This window comes from Balearica regulorum, chromosome 26, assembly GCF_011004875.1.
Source record: "Balearica regulorum gibbericeps isolate bBalReg1 chromosome 26, bBalReg1.pri, whole genome shotgun sequence".
NCBI classification, from domain to species: Eukaryota; Metazoa; Chordata; class Aves; order Gruiformes; family Gruidae; genus Balearica; species Balearica regulorum.
In genome coordinates, this window is record NC_046209.1 from 644,278 (window position 1) to 662,682 (window position 18,405).

Sequence of the window (18,405 nt, forward strand, 5' to 3'; positions counted from 1 at the left end):
GAGACCTGGAACAGATTAAAATGAAAGCGACTGGGGGGCAATAAACGACTCTCCATTGCAATATCTGAACAGCGGGCTCTGAAAACAAGGGCCAGAGGGTAGGCCAAGGTAAGCAGCGAGGGAAGCCTGAGCTGCAGCATCAAAACCACACGAAACAGCTGGATCGGAGTTCTGCAGGGTGAGCTCTCGGCTCAGCCATGATGCAGCATGGATATTCCAAATGGAACGAGAAACACAGGAACTTGCGAAGCACAGGCGGCTTTGGTGCAGAGAGAGGCTGAGAAATACAATGGCTGTGAGGAACAGCAAGAATACAAAGCTTTATTAAAAATAAGATCCTATAAAATAAGAGGAAAGCAAAAGCCTTTTTCCACTCGCTTCTTCCCTGCATGCTTCAGTTGTTTCAGGTTACTTCCATGGCTTGAGTCCTTAACGAAGGGTCAGGGGTTACAGCAAAGTCCATGCCGGAAACACGGAATTGGGCCACGTAACACAACAGCAGGGACTTTTCTTGGCCAGCTCTGAAAGGCAGATGCCTCAATGCCTGTAAATCGCTGGTGGGTGGGAAGGCCAGGAGGTGTCACACAACTCTTCCACACCTGGAAGAAAGAAACTGGTGACATGACCCACCTTGCACCCCCTCGGCAGCCTGCTCTCGAGGCCAAGCCCTGCTGATGGCCACAACACTGATGGGCACGTCCCGAACGCAGGCACCAATGCAAGAGACTGATTAAGCCTTGCTCTGGTCTGTCCTCTCACTAACAGTTCCCTCCACAAAGGATTTAAAGTTTTGAGATAATCTTTTCCTGGGGGCAGCTCAAGTCAATCCCAGAAAGCCCCAGCGTAATTTTAGGGCACTGCCCAAAGCTGGAGGGTTTTGTACTCCACCTTACCCGGCAGCTCCACGTTACTGCACCAGTCTGTAGGTGATGTAGCGGCCCGCAGTCTCACTCGGTCTTATGATCTTCACTACCTAGAAGGCCAACAGAAGGAACTTGTGAGGGAGAGAAGCTGACACCGGTTTCCCCTGCAGAACTTCCCTGCCCAACGCAGGCGCAGGCCCGGACAGCGTGGCTGTACACAGCGGCACTCAGTGGCCGCAGATGCCGGTGCCAAGTTCCCGCTTCAGCCAGTGCGGCATGGAAACGTCACCCACCAGCACGAGGGGATGGGGAGATCGCAGAGCATGGGGCTGGCGTCACATCTGCTGCCCGTTACCGGCCGGTTCAGCAGGCAGCTGAGGCAGCTCTCTCCTCGCTAGAAGTCCGCTCAGCTCACACACAGTGGTGTGTAACCCACGACAGCTTTTACGTTTGAAAGAGAGACCTTTCCCATCTTCAAGTGTTCTGAAATGCCGATGGATCTCTCCTCCTTGCCCTGCCCACAGGGAATTGTTCCCTGAGTCCACTCCTCTCTTACCTGACCACGCTTTATTCCAAAGTACCGTGCCACGGGATCCCCGGCCTGTATCCTCGGGAGCTGGTTCTCTCTCAGCTTACTGTGCAGGGAGTCAAGGAAAGGCTCCCCCCGCAGAACGCGCTGCTGGCCCAGGCACCCCTTTGACAGCAGGGCTCGCAGGTGCACTCATTTTCAGCCCAAAGCAAGCGTGCCTCACACCCACGCAGGGGGGAAAGGAACAAACAAAGGATACTATCGGGCCAGTAGCTCGGTTACTTCTTCCTTTGTCATGACCACGTGCTCCGGGACCAACTGTAAACAACAGGGGAGAGATTGTACATTTAGAAAACCAGAGAAAGCAACCGGCTCCTCACAGCGGTGGGAGGTGCAACTCATTTGTAAGGAAGAAACCTACAACTGCTCACTCAGCCCGACCGTCCAGCCCAGAGAAGGTCTCTGGGAACAGCTCGAGCTGCACTGAGAAGTGATCATCCCACCTTCGCTGCACCGAGAACCGACCATCCCACCTTCGCTGCACTGCCTGACACTGCTCACCTCGTGTTCTGTGATGTTGATCAGAAGCTCTTGCTGCAGGAACTGCTCCAGGATGTATTTGGGAGCCATGTCTACCAGGGACTGAAAGGGAAAGGTCTGTTAGATTGCTGCGCCACTCTGGGACAGCCCTGCCTGTGCTCCCATCCACTCCTCGAGGAACACCAGTCACTGCCAGCGTGGGGTCGCTGCCCTCATGCTCACACGGAGACAGCTATGCAGGCAAAGAGCGTGCAGGCAAACATCTCCTTTTCTCTCACCAACCCCTGACTACTCAGGGGCCTCTCAGCTGCTCTTCTGGAATCAGAACCAGCTGTTCCAGTTAAATACACTCATACGTGTTAAGGCACAACAGACTTTAGCGAAAGATTTTGTCCAGAAGGAAACCCCAGGCTTTTATCTACCTAATGTAGCACCAAAAAAACACAAGCAAAGCACCGGTAGCCCACAGCACCCCAGCTCTCCTGCCCTCCTCTGCGGTTCTTCGTACCTGCTTGGCCGATGGGGTCATGCCTTGCTGCACCACGATCAGCGCCCGGGTGATGTTCTCCTCCTGCATCCTCTGGCAGTACATCTTGATCGTCTTTATCCCGACCTTGGGCTCCTCTGGGAAAGGCGTCAGCGGGGGTTACGGAGCCGCCGCCCCCCCGTTACCCCCCTCGGTAGAGCCGTCTCTCCCGCCCACGCCAGGAGCAGGCCCGGCCCGGCACCGGGGCAGGCCCCGCTCACCCGGGAAGAAGACGAACATCTGGTCGGTGGGGTCGTCGTTGTGAGCCACCAGCACCGTCAGGTCGGTGCGTCGGGGCCGGCCCTCGCTGGGCTTGTCACCGAACTGCGCCTTGAACTCCTCCAGCGTCTGGTCCAGCTCGTCCTGGGTCACCAGGTAGCCCCGGTCGTGGCAGAGCTGCCGAGAGCGCCCTCGGGTCAGGCCAGGCGACCCACCCCCGCTCTGGCGGGGGCCCGCGGGCAGGCCGACCTGCCGCGGCACCCACCGGGCCGCCGCACAGCCCCGCCGGGCCCGGGCCCGGGCCCGGGCCCAGGCCCCGCCACCGCCCGCACCTGCATGATGGTCTTACGGATCTTCCACAGCCGGTACGTCTCCTCCTCGTCGTCCATGGCGCCCGCCGCCCGAGGCCCCGCGAGCCGCTCGCGCTAATGCCTGCGCTAATGCCGACAGGCAGCGCCGGGGCGGCCGCGGGGGCCTCGATCGCGGGGACTCCTGGGAGATGTAGTCCGGCGCCGGCCGACTCGCTCCGGGGAGGGTGTGGGTCCCTCTCCCGCAGCCGGAGCCGTTCCCCGGTTGTCTGCCGCCCAGCCCGGGACAGGCCGCGGCCCACGCGGGGGACCCGTTCTGCAGCGCCCCGCGGCCCGACACCCCCCCACCCCCCCCTTGTACCATGGTCCGTCCCCGCCCTCCCCCCCATGGTCTCGCCCGCCCCGCCGAGAAACATCCCTGAGGCCACCCCGCCTATCTTGCCCTTTCATTGGTCAGCTTCCCGTCCATCATCCGGTCGGACACGCCTATGTGCGCGCTGACTGGCTGCGCGGCCGAAAGGAGCGGCGCCTCCGGGCGTCCTAGCCGCCGATTGGCTGAGGGGCCGGGGCGCCATGGGATGGGGTCGGGCGCTGCTGTGCGGGGCGGCGGCAGCAGTGCGGGGCCCGGTGCGGAGCATGGTGAGAGCGGCCGGCGGGTCCGCCCCGCCCGCGGTCTACTGGGACGAGGCCGGGGCGGCGGCGGGGCTGCGGGGGGCCGGGGCTTTGCCAGGCTGCCGCCGCGGCCGTGGGGCGCCCGGGGTGGGCGACGGGGGCTGAGGCCTGGCGGGGAGCGGACGAGCCCCCCCCCCCCGCGGGTCGCTCGGGGATGCGAAGGGCGCGAAGCCGCCGGCCCTGGTGTGTGGGGAGGGTCGGAGGCCCCGAGGTGCCGGTGCGGGGCCGGTCGATGCGGGGCTCCCCCGGCCGGAGGCGGACTCGGGGGGTGGTGGCCGGCGCTGACGGCGTCCCCCGGCGCCCCCGCAGTGTGCCCAGGCGGAGGACTGGCGCTCGGCCAAGGCCATCTATGACTTCCACGCCCGAGATATCGACGGCAACGACGTGTCCCTGGAGAAGTACCGGTAGGAGGGAAGGGCCGGGTGCCGCTCGGCCCTGGGGGGGGGGGTGAGGAACGCTGCCCGGAGGGCCTCGGGACTGCGCCCGGCCGTGACTAAGCCGCAGTGGGACAATCCATTGCGTAACCCGGGAGAGCGGCTTGTTTACGGGCACCTTCCACCTCGCCCCGCTCCCGCCCGGGGAACGGCTGCTGATTCGGCTCCCTTTCCAGGGGCTACGTCTGCATCATCACCAACGTAGCCTCAAAATGAGGAAAAACTGCTGTAAACTACACTCAGCTTGTTGACTTGCACGCCCGATACGCTGAGAGGGGTTTACGCATCCTGGGCTTTCCCTGCAACCAGTTTGGAAAACAGGTAGGTGGGGGAGCAAGGCGAGGACCCCCAGGGAGCGCAAGGACAGCCCCCGGCTGGGTGGGCTCCCTGCACATCCCTGGGTGCTCACAGAGCCCCTTCTGCTGCCGCAGGAGCCCGGGGACAACGCTCAGATTAAGGCATTTGCTGAAAACTACGGTGTGAAGTTTGATATGTACAGTAAGATTGACGTCAATGGGGATGATGCCCACCCGCTCTGGAAGTGGATGAAGGACCAGCCCAAGGGAAGAGGCACCCTGGGCAAGTGAGTGTGGGAAGGGGGGGGCTGCAGAAAGCCCCCCAGCAGGGAGGGAAGGGGCCTTCTGGCCTGGCTGCAGCAAGAGGAAGGGGTTTTTCAGCCAAAATCTCACTCCTGGGTTTTTTTTTTCTCCTAGCGCAATAAAATGGAACTTCACTAAGGTAGGATGCAGCTGCCTTCTCCCAGACTTGCCTGGGTTGTACCCTCACTCTCTGGGGGGGCTGTGGGGAGCCCCGGAGGTGTGGCAGGGAGGGGGGATCCTCATGCACCGGCCTCACTCTGTGCGGTTACCCCGGGTGTTGGGGTGGGAGTGGCCCGAGGGGCTTCTGCACTGTCCCTGTGCCTGGAGCCCAGATACCTTGAGCCCTGTCCTGGAGAGCAGTAACCAGGTGAGGGGCTACGGCTCTGCAGGCCGGATCTGCCGCAGGCCAACCCCACCACAAGCTGCTCCGCTGCTCTCGTGGGGCTGCAGAGCCCCTATTACAGGTGGACTCACTCACCTGGGTGCTGCTTCACTTCCACAGTTCCTTATTAACCGGGAGGGGCAAGTGGTGAAGAGGTACAGTCCGATGGAGGATCCCTACGTAAGTGAACGTGGCAGTACCGGGGCTGAGCGCTGCTCTGGGGCAGGCTCTGCTGCCACGTCTCTGCTCCCTTCCCCCTTCTGCTGGGGAAGGAAAGGCAGCCCTTCGCGCTGGGGGGTGACTGTGGCACCAGGGAGAGGGGGTGCCCAGCACAAGGTGGTTACAAGCAGTCTGTCCCTCTGGGGTGGGAGGGAGGGTGCTACGGGGATGTTTTCAGGGCAGCGATGGTCTCGTAGCACAGCGCTCCCTTCTTTCTCACAGGTGATCGAGAAGGACCTGCCTGCCTACCTGTAGATCTGCTCATCTCACCCCTGCACTGTCCCTTCACCCCAGCACCGGCCCCTCTTGCTGCCAGTGGAGTCTTCTCATCCAGCCCCATGACGGTCTGTCTTCAAGCCAGCTTGCTGGTGAGGCAGACCTGAAGACCTGGCGTGCACCTGCTGGAGGAAGGCTTCACAGGGCTGGCGGCCGCTGCTGGGGCAGCCCTTTCCTATGGACGTAAAGCAGGATCTGGTGTCCCCTTGCAATAAACACATTAGAAATGACCAGTTGTATCTGGGTGTGTGGAATGGGGGGGTGGAGGGCGCCAGATTGGCTGCACTGCTCCGGTGAGAACCCAGAGCTTTACAGGGGAGCCAAGAGCTTTATGCAACTCCTGAGCCCAGCAGGATAATCCTCATTAGTGCTGAGGGGGGAATTGCACAAATCCTGGGCCAGCCACACAGTGAGGGGTCATGCAGGAACAGCCGGAGCAGGGGGAAGGGGTGTGTGTCCCCTGCTGGGCTCCTAAAACCTGCAGGCACCTGCCCCACTGAGGCAATGAGGTTGTTTTTCTCCAAACGCAGCCAAAGGCTGACAGACTACAGGCAAAGTCCAGGCATTCAGCAGCACCCTTGACCCTGATACCCGCCCCTGGCAGGGCAGCAAAGGGGCCTGTTCCAGTGGTGGCGTAAACCATTACTGCAAAACAAAACCAAGTCGTGCTGGGACACGGTGAAATACCTCACTTAGTAGGACCACAGGCACATCCATCCTTGGGAAGACGCAGCTGCAGCTTGTTGGTACTTGCAGAAGCACAGCCATGTTTGGCCAAACCCACAGAGGGCCAGCATCTCCCATGAGAGCTTGTGTTTTTCAGGTGATTTGCTGTGTGGGAGCACCGTTTCACCTCTTTTTTCCCCAGCGTCTGGGTGTCCCCTTAACATCCGCAGCCCCCAACCACCATCCTACCTCCCATGGGGCCAGCAGTGCCTGGGCGAGATGTCCCTGTGCCACAGCAGCCACAAGTGACAAAGCAGTGACATCTGGTGCTGGCGGAACGTGCCTGAACAGCGGCTCCTTTATCTGTGTTTTCCCCAGCGAAGCAGGGAAGAGGCAGCCTCGCTGAAGGCCAGCGTCCAGACTGGCTCCAGGGAGGATCCTCCTCCGCACAGCCCCTGCCTGGCTCATCCAGTGAGAAGGGGGTGGCTCAGGACAGCCACTGAGCTGGTGACACAGGAGATAAACCCTGGCCCTTGGGTTCCCTATCTTGATCAGGGTCCCAAAGGGGATCCTGGGGCAGGTCTACACCTCTGGACAGATAGACAGACAAAGCTAGGACTTACAGAAATCGCGTACGTGGCTTCCTTTCCATTTTTACTGAGCAGAATGAAAAATTATCCTTCTGAGGCAAGTAGAAAATTCAGGAATTATTAGTCAAAGGCACATATTCTAAAAAAATCTCTTTACATATATACATCTTAATTATAAATACACATAGAAAAACAAAGGCAAACAACAAGCGGATTAAAAAGTGCTAACAAAAAGGTGTAAGGGAAGAAAAAAAGGGACTCATTTAAAAATACATACAATCAGTAGGACAACTGCATAATAATTTAGTTAAAAGATACTGTTACATATTATTAACCCTGACAAAAACACAGGATCGGGGCAGGGAAGGGCTTCCTTGAAGGTGCTCTCTGTCTCTCCAGAGATCAGGGAGGGAGAATTGCATATATTTTAAAATCAAGGTCAAAGCCACCAGGTACAGCCCCGGGTGACGGCGGAGCAGTGGCTGGCAGAGGGTGCCTTGCGGGAGAACTCCTCCTCGCTATTCCTGAGTTTAAGCCTCTCTGAAATGGGTTTTCCCAGCATCCTTTTCTCTCCTTGCTGAGAATTCAGCGAGCGCCAGGCAAATGAACCAGGACACAGGCAAAGCTAGGGCCTCTCCATGAGTGGTGTGGACTGGGACGTATTTTAAATAGAGGAGGGGCTGGGGGAGAGCCTTGCTCCGTTCAGGACAAGGAACAGGCTGTTGCGGCACCCCAGGAGAGCAGCGATCCCCGGGGCAAGAGGCGAGCGTGGCTGCCGCAAGCAAAGCTGCGGGAAAAGCACAAACGTCTCAGGGCAGCAGCGGGGCCCCGGGGCAGGGGCACGCAGGGGGTCCCCATCTTTGGTGCTAACTTTGAGGTAAGGAGGTTTCCTTGAATGCAGTAAAATGCAGCCTCGAACGGCCCCGGCTGCAGGGCTGACCCTGGGTGGGCGGGTGGCAGATGCCAGCTGGGCAGGGGGTGGTAGGGTAAGGACAAGCCCCCCCTCCAAAACAAAGGGCAGGGACCAGAGCAACCGCAGAACTGAGCCCACTCGTGCACTCTGCAGGGCAGGTCCACGGCCTTAATGTGCTGGGGAAGGCAGCTCCTATCTCAGCAGGAGCACGAACACTGCGGACAGTGACCCGAAGCAGCTCCCAACAGCAAACAGGGCGCTTGGCCAGGCCCTGAGTTGGGGGGGGGGGGGGGGGGGGGGGCGGCACACGGGGGGGTCCACGCTCCCTGCCTGGAGGAGAGGACTCCACCAGGCGCCTTGAGACTGACCTGTCAGGGCGTGGGGGACCCCAGCAGAGGCGTCTCCTGGCTGGGCCCTCCTTCCCCAGGTCCTCCCCGAGGAAGGGCCAAGGCCAGCCAAGGAAGGTCTGAGTACTGCCTCTGAAAAATCCTGGTGCCGCTTCTAGGAAATACCTCGATGACTCAAGGCAGAGAAAAACACAGCAGAGGGGAGGCTCGCAGAGGAGCTGCCAGGCCTGGAACATTCCTGCCAGCAGGCAGCTTCCTGCCAGACTCCTTAGATTAAAGAGAGAAAACAAAAGACGGTTTCCCCGGGACCTGCCGAGGTGAGATGCTGCAGGAACAGGGATGGTGGCAGAGGTGGCTGGAGGCTGCCCGGGGAGACGGCAGCTCGCCTAGCCGCTCCTGGCTGAGGGCAGCAGGTTGTCTGGGGCAGTGGTGTGCAAAGCAGACCTTTGCTCTTTGGTATCGGAGGCTGAATTTGCAGCGTGAGCAGCGATACTACAGGTGCTCACCAGGGCACTCTTCCCTTCCGGGGCACGGGAGCAGCTCTCGCCAGGGTCAGCGGTGGGCAGGGCTAGGGCACCCAGGTCCAGGCACCCAGGCCAGCGTCCGTGGCCCAGCCAAGGACAAGCCGTACAGAGCAGGACCGGTGAGATGGCCCAGTGACAGGACACCAGTGATAGCAGGAAGTCGGACAAAGCACGGCCAGTCACGGTGACCTGGCGAAGCTAAAGGGCAGGACAGGCTGATGGGACACGTGGCCCTTCTGCTCCGGGGAATCCCCTCCGTGGTCCCGGTGGGGCCGAGCTCTGCCAAACTCACAAGCTCTGCCACCATACCAACAAACAAGGCATGGGTGCAGCCAGCTCCTGCCCTCTCCCACGGAGCTCAGGCAGCCCCAGAGGTGTGGGTGTCCCTTCCCGGGAAGGGCAGAGCAGGCACAGTCAGTTTTGCTCCTCTCAGCTACACCTGCTCAGCCCTGCCCAGAGGGACACATGAGCTCCACAGCTCCTGACTCCTCTGGGACAGCATTCCCTTCCCTTCGCCCCTGTCTTCCGAGCCAGCCCTCCAGATCAGCCTCAAGGCCCACAGCGCAGCTGGGGCAGCTGTTGCAGATACAGTCCAGTCTGGGGGGCATGGGGCTCTCACCCATTAGTAAGGGAGCAGCACTCTGGTCACCAGGTCCTTTTGGAGACCAGACGTGTCCCTGCCCCGCTCAGGGGGCAGCGGCCACAGAGCTCTGGGCCAGAGGGCTGGGGAAGGCATGGCCCAGCTAGGAAACTCAGTAGTCTGCAGGGGGACAGGCACAGAGGAGGGAGCATCTCTCCTCAGTCCTACACGGGCACTGACCTTTGAGCAGGACTCAAACAGCAGAGACCATCAGTCCAGATCAGCTGAACTTGGCAGCACTCGACTCCCCCCCAAGCGCATGTTATATACAAATCTATACATGCCTGACTGTATATTATATATAAATAAACTTTGCTTTAAGGAACTATAGGGTTTCTTTTCTTCCCTTAAAACTAGAAAAGGGTCAGTCCAAACCAGTAGAAAAGCCGGGGCTCCCCAGCTCTCACCTCTGCACTGAAGGATATGGATCCAGAGCAGCCGAGCATCGCCAAGCGTGCCCAGCTGGCTTTCAGAAGTCTGGCAAAGAGCCGCTGAACTGGATCACACTCTGACGCTCTGGGGGGAGCATGTTCTCCTGGGGGGTCCCATTAAGCCTCCTCAGCATGTCCTCCAGGATCTCTCTAAAGTTGATATTCCCATCCTGTTGGACAAAATCTTCCTGCTGCTGCTGCACTGCCTGCAAGGGGCCCAGGTGAGGCAGAGGCAGGGGGTCATGCAGCGAGGAGCTCAAAGGCATGTTCCCCTCTAGGACAGGGGCCGGGTTCTCGAAGGCAGAAGGGTGGCTGAAGCCAACGGGTAATCCGTGCTGCTGGTGTGGCTGCAGAACGGGTTCTGAGGGGAAGCACAACGCACCGGGCTCTGGGTTCATCATGTTGAGAATGCTGTTGCTAGGAGGGCTGTAGGTCAAGTCCAGGATCTCGTCTGAGCGCTGGGAGTGCCTGGACAGGGATATCCTGGGCCCTGTCTGTGTCCGGTCCAGAGGCTGTGGCAGGATGTGCGGCAGGGAGAACTGCAGGCTCTGCTCCTGGGCCTGGAGGTGCTGGTTCTGCTTTTGCTTCACGTTCTCATGCATCTGCTTCAGCTCCTCTCGCACCTTATGGACACAGCTCTCGGGGATCTTTATCCCTAGGGGACAAACGTGCATCAGTACCCACAGCACTTTGGGCAGGGATGGGGCACTATGGGGACAGAGGGACGGGCAGCAGCACTGGGGGCCGTTCGTCAAGCGCACACCCAGCCTACTTCGCCTCTCGGCCCAGCTGCAGAGCAGGGGGACAGGGCAGCACCCAGAACGAAGGCAGCTCAGGCCTGGTGCTCACCCTCTGCCCGTGCCCGAATACACGCCAGGGTAGCCCCCGCTCCCTTCCTTCCCATGGAGTCACCTCAACAGTGGGTGCCTCCAGGCCAGGACACGGCCCTGTTTGTGAAGGGAATTTTGGCACTGGGCAGCTGGAGCCCTTCTTTCCTTCTCATAAAATGCCCTGCTCCCCTTCCCAGCATTTCACCCACCAACTTGTTTCTTTTTCTCCTTGGTCTTGAGGCGGACAATCTGCAGGTAGCTGGTGTTGGTGATGTCTGCCATGATGCTGGCAATCTTGCTCCAGACCCGCAGCAGGGCCCCACACAGCATGTAGTAGTGACGCAGGCGCATGCCCTGGAAGCACTCTTTCCCCTGCTGGGACAGCTTGCAGCTCCCATTCCTGCAGTCCAAAGAGGAGAAACCCACCCGAATCAGCACAGGATACCCCATCCACAGCCCCTCGGCAGGACCCTTCCTCATGGCCACAGCCAGGGACCCTCTCCCCAGCACCCGTTCCGCCCTGGGGAGGGCAGGACAGGTCGGGGCTGCAGAGGCCTTACCAGCTGGCGTGGTTACAATTCTCCAAGGAGAAGCGGTAACTTTTCTCCCAGTGCTCCTTGGCCTCCACAGGCAGCACCTGCAGAAGAAACAGACAGCGGTAGAGATTCTCCACTGCCCAGCATGCAGCAGAGACTTGAAACCCAGGGCTGGGAGCCAGGACACCTGGATGCTACCACCAGCTCTGCCCAACCCACAACAGGGCCACGAGGAGTTGCAAAGGGGTTACAGTAAATGTCCTCCAAAGCCAGCCCTGCCCAGAGAAAGAGGCTTTTCACTCTCCCTGCACTGGAGAGTTGCAGCTCCCACCTACCCGCCGGTACTTCTTCTGCAGACTGTCCAGGCTCTCGGGCTGGCTTTGCTTCCCGATATTTGGCTTGTAGAGGATGAAGTTCCTCCCGCGGCTCTGCTCTGCCAGCAGACAGGTATGTTTGGAGCCTCGCACCTGTTGGGGTAGAGCTGATGTTACAGTCACAGCCTCTCCCCCCAAGCCCGTATTTCTCTAACCTAACCCCCTTCCTTCCAGGATGGAGGTTCTTGGAGGCATCTCCCAGCCCCCAGCCAGAGGTCAGACACAGACCTCTTACAGCCACAGCGGACCTTCTCCTGCTGGAGTCCCCCTCTGAGCTGGGGTGCCACCTTGGCAGAGCCCAGGAACTTACCTTGTAAGAGAGGTAGAACCCATCGAAGGATCCTGTCAGTTTGAGTGACTTCTCATAAGCTTCCTCCCACCTTAAGCCTCTGTCAACACTGATCTAAACAGGGACAAAAAGAGGGATTCCGTAACTTCAGGGGGCAGGACAAGTGCATCAGTGTCTGTCTCACAAATCACACCCTCACACAAACTTCTGCAGCCCAGACACAGGCACTGCTGGAGCGCCCTCCGGGTACGGCAGCCCCAAGCCCCACAGCAGGGCAGGGCTCCTCTTCTGTGTAACTCCCAGCATTGGTAACCTGCTCACGGCCAAGGCAGTTGTGACACAAACATGACACAAAGCCACAGGGCAGGGACCTGGCGGCTCAGCCCCAGACTGGGAAGCTCTGGAGAAGACTGGACTGCAGAGATAGCTGTGCAGGCTGCCTACCTTATAAAACACGACCTGCCCATCCTGCGGGTGCCCAGGGGTCAGGAAGACCTCCTTGCTCTCCTCATAGATCTCATCCACTCCTGGCGCTAAATCTATAGGAGGAGGAAAGACCAAAACACATGCTAGCTGTAAGATCCAGCTTCCCATAACACCTCCTCTCCCTGCAGGAGTCTCGGAATCTGTGCTGTGTGGGGACACCACGGTGCCAGAGATGGCCGTGGCAACGGCACAGGCTGGAACAGCTGTCAGTCAGCCCAGGGAGGAACAGGGAACCTCCGGGGTGCAGGAAGGAGAGATCTGGCCACCCCTCTTTCTCGTACCTAGGATGCCCATGTCGTATTTGCCCTCCTTCTTGTCCTTTTCAATCAGATAATCAAAGGTGTCGGAAAAATACTGGAAGAGCATGTTCTGCTTGTCCACCTCCAGACCCAGGATGCGGTTCAGGAACTTGGTGATGGAGCAGTCTGCAAGAGCATGGCAGGTCAGGGAACACGGCGCAGCTGGGCACGGAACCCACCAGCACGCTCCCAAGAGAGCCACCCAATGTCCCTTCCCAATGGCAGCGCAGCACTAATGCGCAAGAGAGCAGCCCAAGTGTTCTTTCTTTCATTTCTCCCCTACATTGGGCAGGAAAAGCTTGACACGTACCCTTCTCCACTGAGACAGTGCCATACTTCAACTGATTGCAGCACATCCCCACAGAGATGAGACCTTGCTTCATTTCTGGAATGGCAGAAGACGACTTGTACATTTTGGGGTTAAGCCTCCCCTCAGCAGTCCTGCAGGGCTGCTTCCCCTCCAGCGGTGCCCGGTATTTTGCAGCTAAGTCTCTCCCAGACTCTTTTTCCCCCCAAGCCTGGCAGGGAGACATGTATCTGGGTGGCCAACTGCCTCGCTCACTATTGGGCTGCTAAGCCGGTGGTACCGTTCCCTCCCTCCGACCTTCTGTTCAGTTCTTCAGGCATCCCAAACCCGAGACCAACCCGGCCAGCAAGACACAGCAGAAACCCCAGAGCTGGTAACGTTCTTACCACGGAAAAAGGCAGCCTCCCCTCGGTCGTAGCTTTTGGGCACAGGAACTCTGTTCTCCGTCTGGTTGAGGATTGTGGACAGGACTCTGTCTAGTGCTTTAGCCCCGTACTGTGAAAGGAGACAGGAGTCACGCACGGGACAAACCCACACCGGCAGCCAGGCAGTGGACTGAGCGTGTCACAACACTTCTGCTGGCGCTGGGGAGAAAGCCATCACCCCCAGGAAGGCCACTGACCTGGTGGCCATGCCGAGGAGGAAGCTGCGTGTCAGGGGCCAACTCTGTCCCAGGGGATCAGAGTACAGCAACCCGCACGTCTGCACCCCGGTGCCAGCTCCCGGCAGGGCAGAGGCCCCAGCACCCTTCCCGGCTCCCCCATGGAGCACAAGCCTCTTGCCGGCATGGTGCTCAGATGCACGAGGCCAATTTTAACTCAGTTCTGTACACTGTACAGGAGGAATGCAGGCGGGGAGCGGGGTGCTAGGCCAGATCCTGCCTGCAGATGCCAGCAACGATCTTCCTGGCTCCCACGGAAGGCACTCGCTAACTGCCTAACCATTTCCACCCCTCCTCGGCTGAGCTACCCTGAGAGCAGCCGCAAGTTACCTTATTCTCAAAGTTGTACTTGCTGAGGTCTCGGGATTCAGTGGCCCGACGGTCTCCATGAGTTAAGGCACCCTAGGAAGGCAGACCAAGCAAAAAGTTCTTACTTTTAGCTGTTGCAAAACACCAGAGAAGGATGGCCACAGTCACATCTTGGAAGAGGCCAGGATAAGAATACGATGTGGGGAGGCAGCGTTCCTCTGGAATACGGAGACTTTACCAAAGTATTTGGGGATTTATCAGAAATGAAAAAAAAATTAAACAGAGGCAAATTAATTATTCCATTAATTATTTCATCAGCTTTCTGGAAACAGATGAATTTATGCTCCTGTAACAGTGGGGGAATTCCAGCATGTGGAATTGGGTTCCACTTCCCCGAAATTCCTCCTGATGCCTTGGTTACGTATTCTTCTTCACTTCCTTTCCCAAATCCCAGGATGCTGAAAGCATCCAAAGTTCCACAACTGCAATGCCTTCAGTCAGGGGTGATGCAATCCCCCGTACCAGTTACGCTGCCACGCCAGTGGGAACCGTGGAATGGAAGCTCTTCAGACAGAACCGAACTGACACATTAATCTCTTTGCTGCAGGGCACTTACTAGGCTCTCCAGCCGTTTTGCCACGATGGATGCAAACCTCCTCTCCCCCGCCAGCTCAGAGATAAGGAAGACATACTCTGGAGCAGAAACCTGGTTCGATCGGTGCGTTCGACCTACAGGGACGTGAGAAGTGAAAGGAGAGGTTGAACAGCCTGTCTGGTACTGGAAGGGAAGCTGAGCAAGAGGTGAGAGAGCCAAAACAACTTTCTATGTCATGGCTGGTTTTCAAAGGAGATCTCTGTTTGGGGGGAAAGGACAGAGGCACAGTCACAGCATACATCACTCTGATGCTGCAGAGACCTTGGCAGAGCTGAGTTTATAGCCCTGACCCTCCTCAGTTTGAGCTAGGATGCGCATTATTGCTTTTGTGCTCATGTGTATTGAGGAACTATTCCTCCCCATCCTCCAGAGCCTCCCCAGGGTGGAACAGAGATCCCCAGGCACCCCCGGCATGTTTCAGGAGGACGCACTCTGCTCACAGGTACGGGAGGGTTCCCCCTTCCCACACTGTAATCACTCCTGCAGTCAACACAAACCTTCCCCATAAGATAAATCAGTCACCACTGCTTTGTGTCTGCATTTCCATCCTGGCAAAACTCAGGAGCACTGTGCTCTGCAAGCTGCTCTATCTCAGAAAGCCAAATAGCCCTGCCCCGGTGGAAGCACAAGCCTGGCTTGGGCGGCCACGTGTGCCTTTCCTTCCCAGGGCTGCCCCAGGCGTCATGGTCTGAACCACGCTCAGGGGAAGGAGGCAGTGATCAGGAACACTCAGTCCTCACCAAACTGCTGTATAGCCCGGTCCGCACTCCAGGGCAACTCCAGTGTCATGTGGACCCGGCGCTTCTGGTTTTTCACCCGTCTGTCTGCTTGGAGAGAGATACCGGAGCTGGAGGCCTCAGAGATTATTGCTACAAGCTAAGGGAGAGAGACAACAAGTGAGAAAGGGGAGTGAGGTACCTGGACATCTGCAAAACTGCTTCAAGAAACAGCCCGAAGCACAACTCCCCAGCCCATGAAGGGCCATGGGCTCCTCCTTGTCACCTTCCAGCAGGTTGGACGGACACAGAAAGCGGCAGAGCTGTGTCGGCCTCAGGTTGACAAGGCACAAGCATGCAAAGGCACGCTCCCTTTCCTTCCCCTCCCAGTGTACTTGCTCCTGTGCAGATGTCTGGAGGTTTCCTTAGCTCGAACTGACTCACCTTTTCCCCTTTCATAAACCGCTCCTTCTCCTTCAGGTTGACATGGTCTATAGAGAGGCCTTGCTCTGCACGGGACTCGAACATGACGCAGCCATCCGGTCTGCAAACCACCCGGCCCTTCCGCCCGGTCATCTGCACACGAGAGAGGCTGTTAGCAGAGGGGAGAGACCTGCATGGCGCAGCAAGTCAGCTTAGAAAGTCGATTTTCAACAGCTTTTTCAGACTGAGAGGAAGGAGAGGAAACCCTCTTCCAGCAGAACCTCCCTTTGCTAGTCCCTTGTCCTGTCTCCCAGTGCCACCGACATATAGTCCTGATTGTGAGGAGTACCTCAGCCACATGCTCCGGGCCCCCAAAGTGATTGATCAGTTCATCCAAGGTATTGAGAGGTAGCTCTTTGCCCAGTGCTTTTACTTTTGCTAGGAGATCCTGCTTCATCTTTTCCACATGTTCTAGTTCTCGCAGGCCATGCATCTCTCTCTGGGAAGGCAGCATGTGAAAATTACCTGGAACATAAAATGCAAAGGTTTAGAGTTACCTGGTAATTGCCCATCAGCGAGGGGAAAAAGAGTTGTTCCAAAGGGCTTCTGGGGGCACTGTCTGACAAGCAGGCAAAGACAGGGTGACTTGCAATAAACTGAGGTTGAGTGAATTCCCTCTGTGCTTCCTTGTCTTGGTAGGGAAAGAAGGAAGGAGCTAACCCCGTGCTGCTGCTCAGCTTACTTCTGTCCTCAGCTGCGAAGCCGTTGTAGGTGTGCTCAATGAAAATGACGTCATCCGTCTCAAACACGGACTCTGGGGAGGAGTTGAAGTCGCTGTCGAGCCCCACGTCAGAGTCAGTGCTGCTGTCGTCGCTGATCTTGATCACGGGCGCAGGGTCATACATCATCTTCGGAGCCTTGGCGCAGCGGCCCCTTGGCTTCCCTGCAAGGGAGAGCGAGCGGCGTCAAGGGACAGTCCTCAGCCCCGTGCATCAATGCAGAACAGCAAGTGCCAGCTCAGAAAGAGGAGGAAAAAAATCACGAAATAGCTGAGATTTCCCCAAATGAAAGGCTGATTTTGGAAAGACAGAGCCTCTTTGCAGGGTGGGGGCAGTTAGGAAGGGAGGGAGAGAGAAAGGGAAAGGAAGAGAGAGAAAGGAAGAACAAGGCAATCTTTATCAGGGCTGCAGCTAGTTGCACACGTCAGGACGAACACACAGCCGGCTCTAAGCAGCATTAGCTCCTCAGGGGAAGGAGTCCGCAGGTGTGACTGCCTCCAGAGGAATGTGCAGGACACGGGAAGGTGCCAGTGGTTCGGGACATTGTTTACTTCCAAGTCAAGTAAGACATGTCCCTGCTACATGAGGGGGTTCACAAACCAGCTTGCAGAGGCTGCTCCTGCAATCAGGATAACCTCCGGAACCTGCGAGTGCTGCTGTCCCCTTTTCCCACCTCCCACTGGAGAAGAAATCCCAAAACTCTTCTTACCTGCAGCTGCAGCCAATAATTTGGCAGGGAAGTGATTTTTTTTTCCCCCCCCCATGCTAGAAGCAGCAGTGGAGAACCCCCTTGCTGCAGGAGGGCTTCAGACATGCAGCCAGGACTCTTGTGCGATCTACCCACCAGCCTAGGCAAGGAAATGGCCAAGGGAGAGGGGCAAAGCTACTGGGCAAGTGGCAGGGGCAGGACCTACGTCGTGACAGGGAAGTGGGTTAGAGGGAGGAAAGGGTGAGTGACCTAGAGCTGCCATCCTCCAGATGAGAGAGAGTGACGGGAGATGTGCGGGAGGGCAAACTGAAACCAGGGCAGAGTAGCAAAAAGCGTGAAGTAGGGAAAAGGGAAAAAGGAAAAGAAAAAGCTGAGTGGGCTGGGGTGAAGCAGCAAGGCAGGAGGTCAGATGCTGGGCAGTGGAGTGTGCTCTTACGTTTTCTTTTAATGCCAGTTCCTTTTTCTCTCTTTCTTTTGGTTGAAGGAAAGTGCTTCTGAATTAGTGATAGAAAGACGCCTCTGAAAGTAAGATGCAAAATTTATTCTAGCTACCAGGAATAGGAACATCTGCCGGTTATCATGTAGCAATGTGTATTTGAGACAGCACTACATTTCATGAAAGAGGGGTAAATCCTGCACCACAACTACGAGCACGTGATCAGCCAGCCACTGCTATGGCGTAGCTCTGTAGAACAGCGGCAACTCAGGCCCAGCGTGTTTCACCAAAGCGTTCTGCTGGGAGACACAGAAGACAGCCATGGGAGCGTGGGCTGCGCCAGCAGATCCTCAGCCGTGAAATGGGCGTGCTGAGGGACGCAAAGCGTCGTGATGCCAGGAAAAACGCTCTCTGCCATGGCCTCCCTGCTGGCGGAGGGAGTGGGGCCGTTCCAGGGAGACGCTGCAACAGACCACATGGCATGCCAACGTCGCAAGACCTTTATATAGCAACTAAGAGAGAGTTTTAAATGGGAAACACTATACTGGGAAGCTGTGACATCACTACTGAAAAATCCAGTAAGTCCCAGTGTCCCAGCCCCTCTCCATGCTCTGACAGCAGAGACCACTGTCCGGCTGTCCAAAAGATGTGCTCCACCAAGTCCTCCATTAACTGGACATGGGCCCGCCTGCCCACGGAACAGAGAAAAGTGACAAAACAGATATGTAGTGCTTTCAGGTGAATGGAAACAATCAGAAGAGGCGGAAACTAAACAAATGTTTCTGTGGGCTGTTCTGCAAACAAAAGAGCAAATGCTTAAATGCTGATCGTGGTGGGTGGGGATGAACCCTCAGAGCAATGAGAAGGCAGTGCTGAATGAGCTCTGGTTGAAAAAAAAAAAACAAAACCAAACCAACA

At 57.5% G+C, this 18,405-nt stretch overlaps 3 protein-coding genes across 11 annotated transcripts in view; 1 reads left to right on the forward strand and 2 right to left on the reverse strand.

Moving 5' to 3' along the window:
* Positions 1-407: 407 nt before the first annotated feature.
* Positions 408-3,168, reverse strand: POLR2E (RNA polymerase II, I and III subunit E). 3 transcript variants are annotated; one of them, XM_075736328.1, is made up of 8 exons: positions 3,010-3,168; positions 2,680-2,854; positions 2,441-2,556; positions 1,954-2,034; positions 1,652-1,710; positions 1,420-1,498; positions 894-973; positions 408-554 (listed from the first exon to the last, which is right to left on the reverse strand). In XM_075736328.1, exons 1-7 carry the CDS (start codon positions 3,064-3,066, stop codon positions 908-910), a joined length of 633 nt encoding a protein of 210 aa, XP_075592443.1. In that variant the 5' UTR covers positions 3,067-3,168; the 3' UTR covers positions 408-554; positions 894-907. The 3 variants fall into 3 exon arrangements, with proteins under 3 accessions (XP_075592443.1, XP_075592442.1, XP_075592444.1); XM_075736327.1 differs by having other exon boundaries at positions 453-599; XM_075736329.1 differs by lacking the exons at positions 408-554; positions 894-973; positions 1,420-1,498; positions 1,652-1,710 and adding an exon at positions 1,795-1,895 and having other exon boundaries at positions 1,926-2,034.
* Positions 3,169-3,497: 329 nt separating this feature from the next.
* On the forward strand, positions 3,498-5,797 carry GPX4 (glutathione peroxidase 4). The gene is made up of 7 exons (XM_075776596.1): positions 3,498-3,624; positions 3,967-4,061; positions 4,268-4,412; positions 4,523-4,674; positions 4,805-4,829; positions 5,193-5,252; positions 5,514-5,797. The coding sequence occupies exons 1-7, from the start codon at positions 3,559-3,561 to the stop codon at positions 5,544-5,546; spliced, it is 576 nt and encodes a 191-aa protein (XP_075632711.1). The 5' UTR covers positions 3,498-3,558; the 3' UTR covers positions 5,547-5,797.
* Positions 5,798-6,861: 1,064 nt separating this feature from the next.
* The window catches only part of SBNO2 (strawberry notch homolog 2), a 63,925-nt gene continuing 52,381 nt past the window's right edge, over positions 6,862-18,405 (reverse strand). For 6 of the 7 annotated variants that reach the window (XM_075736376.1, XM_075736377.1, XM_075736380.1 and 3 more), the window contains 16 exons: positions 17,488-17,570; positions 16,306-16,506; positions 15,913-16,088; positions 15,585-15,716; positions 15,165-15,300; positions 14,386-14,498; positions 13,791-13,862; positions 13,186-13,294; positions 12,803-12,877; positions 12,475-12,618; positions 12,152-12,246; positions 11,729-11,821; positions 11,380-11,511; positions 11,069-11,145; positions 10,718-10,908; positions 6,862-10,333 (listed from right to left, as the gene is read on the reverse strand). In XM_075736376.1, coding sequence (XP_075592491.1) covers positions 9,717-10,333; positions 10,718-10,908; positions 11,069-11,145; positions 11,380-11,511; positions 11,729-11,821; positions 12,152-12,246; positions 12,475-12,618; positions 12,803-12,877; positions 13,186-13,294; positions 13,791-13,862; positions 14,386-14,498; positions 15,165-15,300; positions 15,585-15,716; positions 15,913-16,088; positions 16,306-16,506; positions 17,488-17,570 — 2,446 coding nt within the window. In that variant the 3' untranslated portion in view covers positions 6,862-9,716. The remainder of the gene's footprint in view (positions 10,334-10,717; positions 10,909-11,068; positions 11,146-11,379; positions 11,512-11,728; positions 11,822-12,151; positions 12,247-12,474; positions 12,619-12,802; positions 12,878-13,185; positions 13,295-13,790; positions 13,863-14,385; positions 14,499-15,164; positions 15,301-15,584; positions 15,717-15,912; positions 16,089-16,305; positions 16,507-17,487; positions 17,571-18,405) is intronic. The other variant, XM_075736382.1, reaches the window with a different exon arrangement.

Excerpts from the sequence above, each read along its gene's own strand:
- POLR2E (XM_075736328.1), bottom strand. The coding sequence starts at position 3,066 with ATGGACGACGAGGAGGAGACGTACCGGCTGTGGAAGATCCGTAAGACC. Across the intron at positions 1,711-1,953 it reads TCAACATCACAGAACACGAG|TTGGTCCCGGAGCACGTGGT; the intron begins GTGAGCAGTGTC and ends TGTTGTTTACAG. Across the intron at positions 974-1,419 it reads TTGGAATAAAGCGTGGTCAG|GTAGTGAAGATCATAAGACC; the intron begins GTAAGAGAGGAG and ends TTGGCCTTCTAG.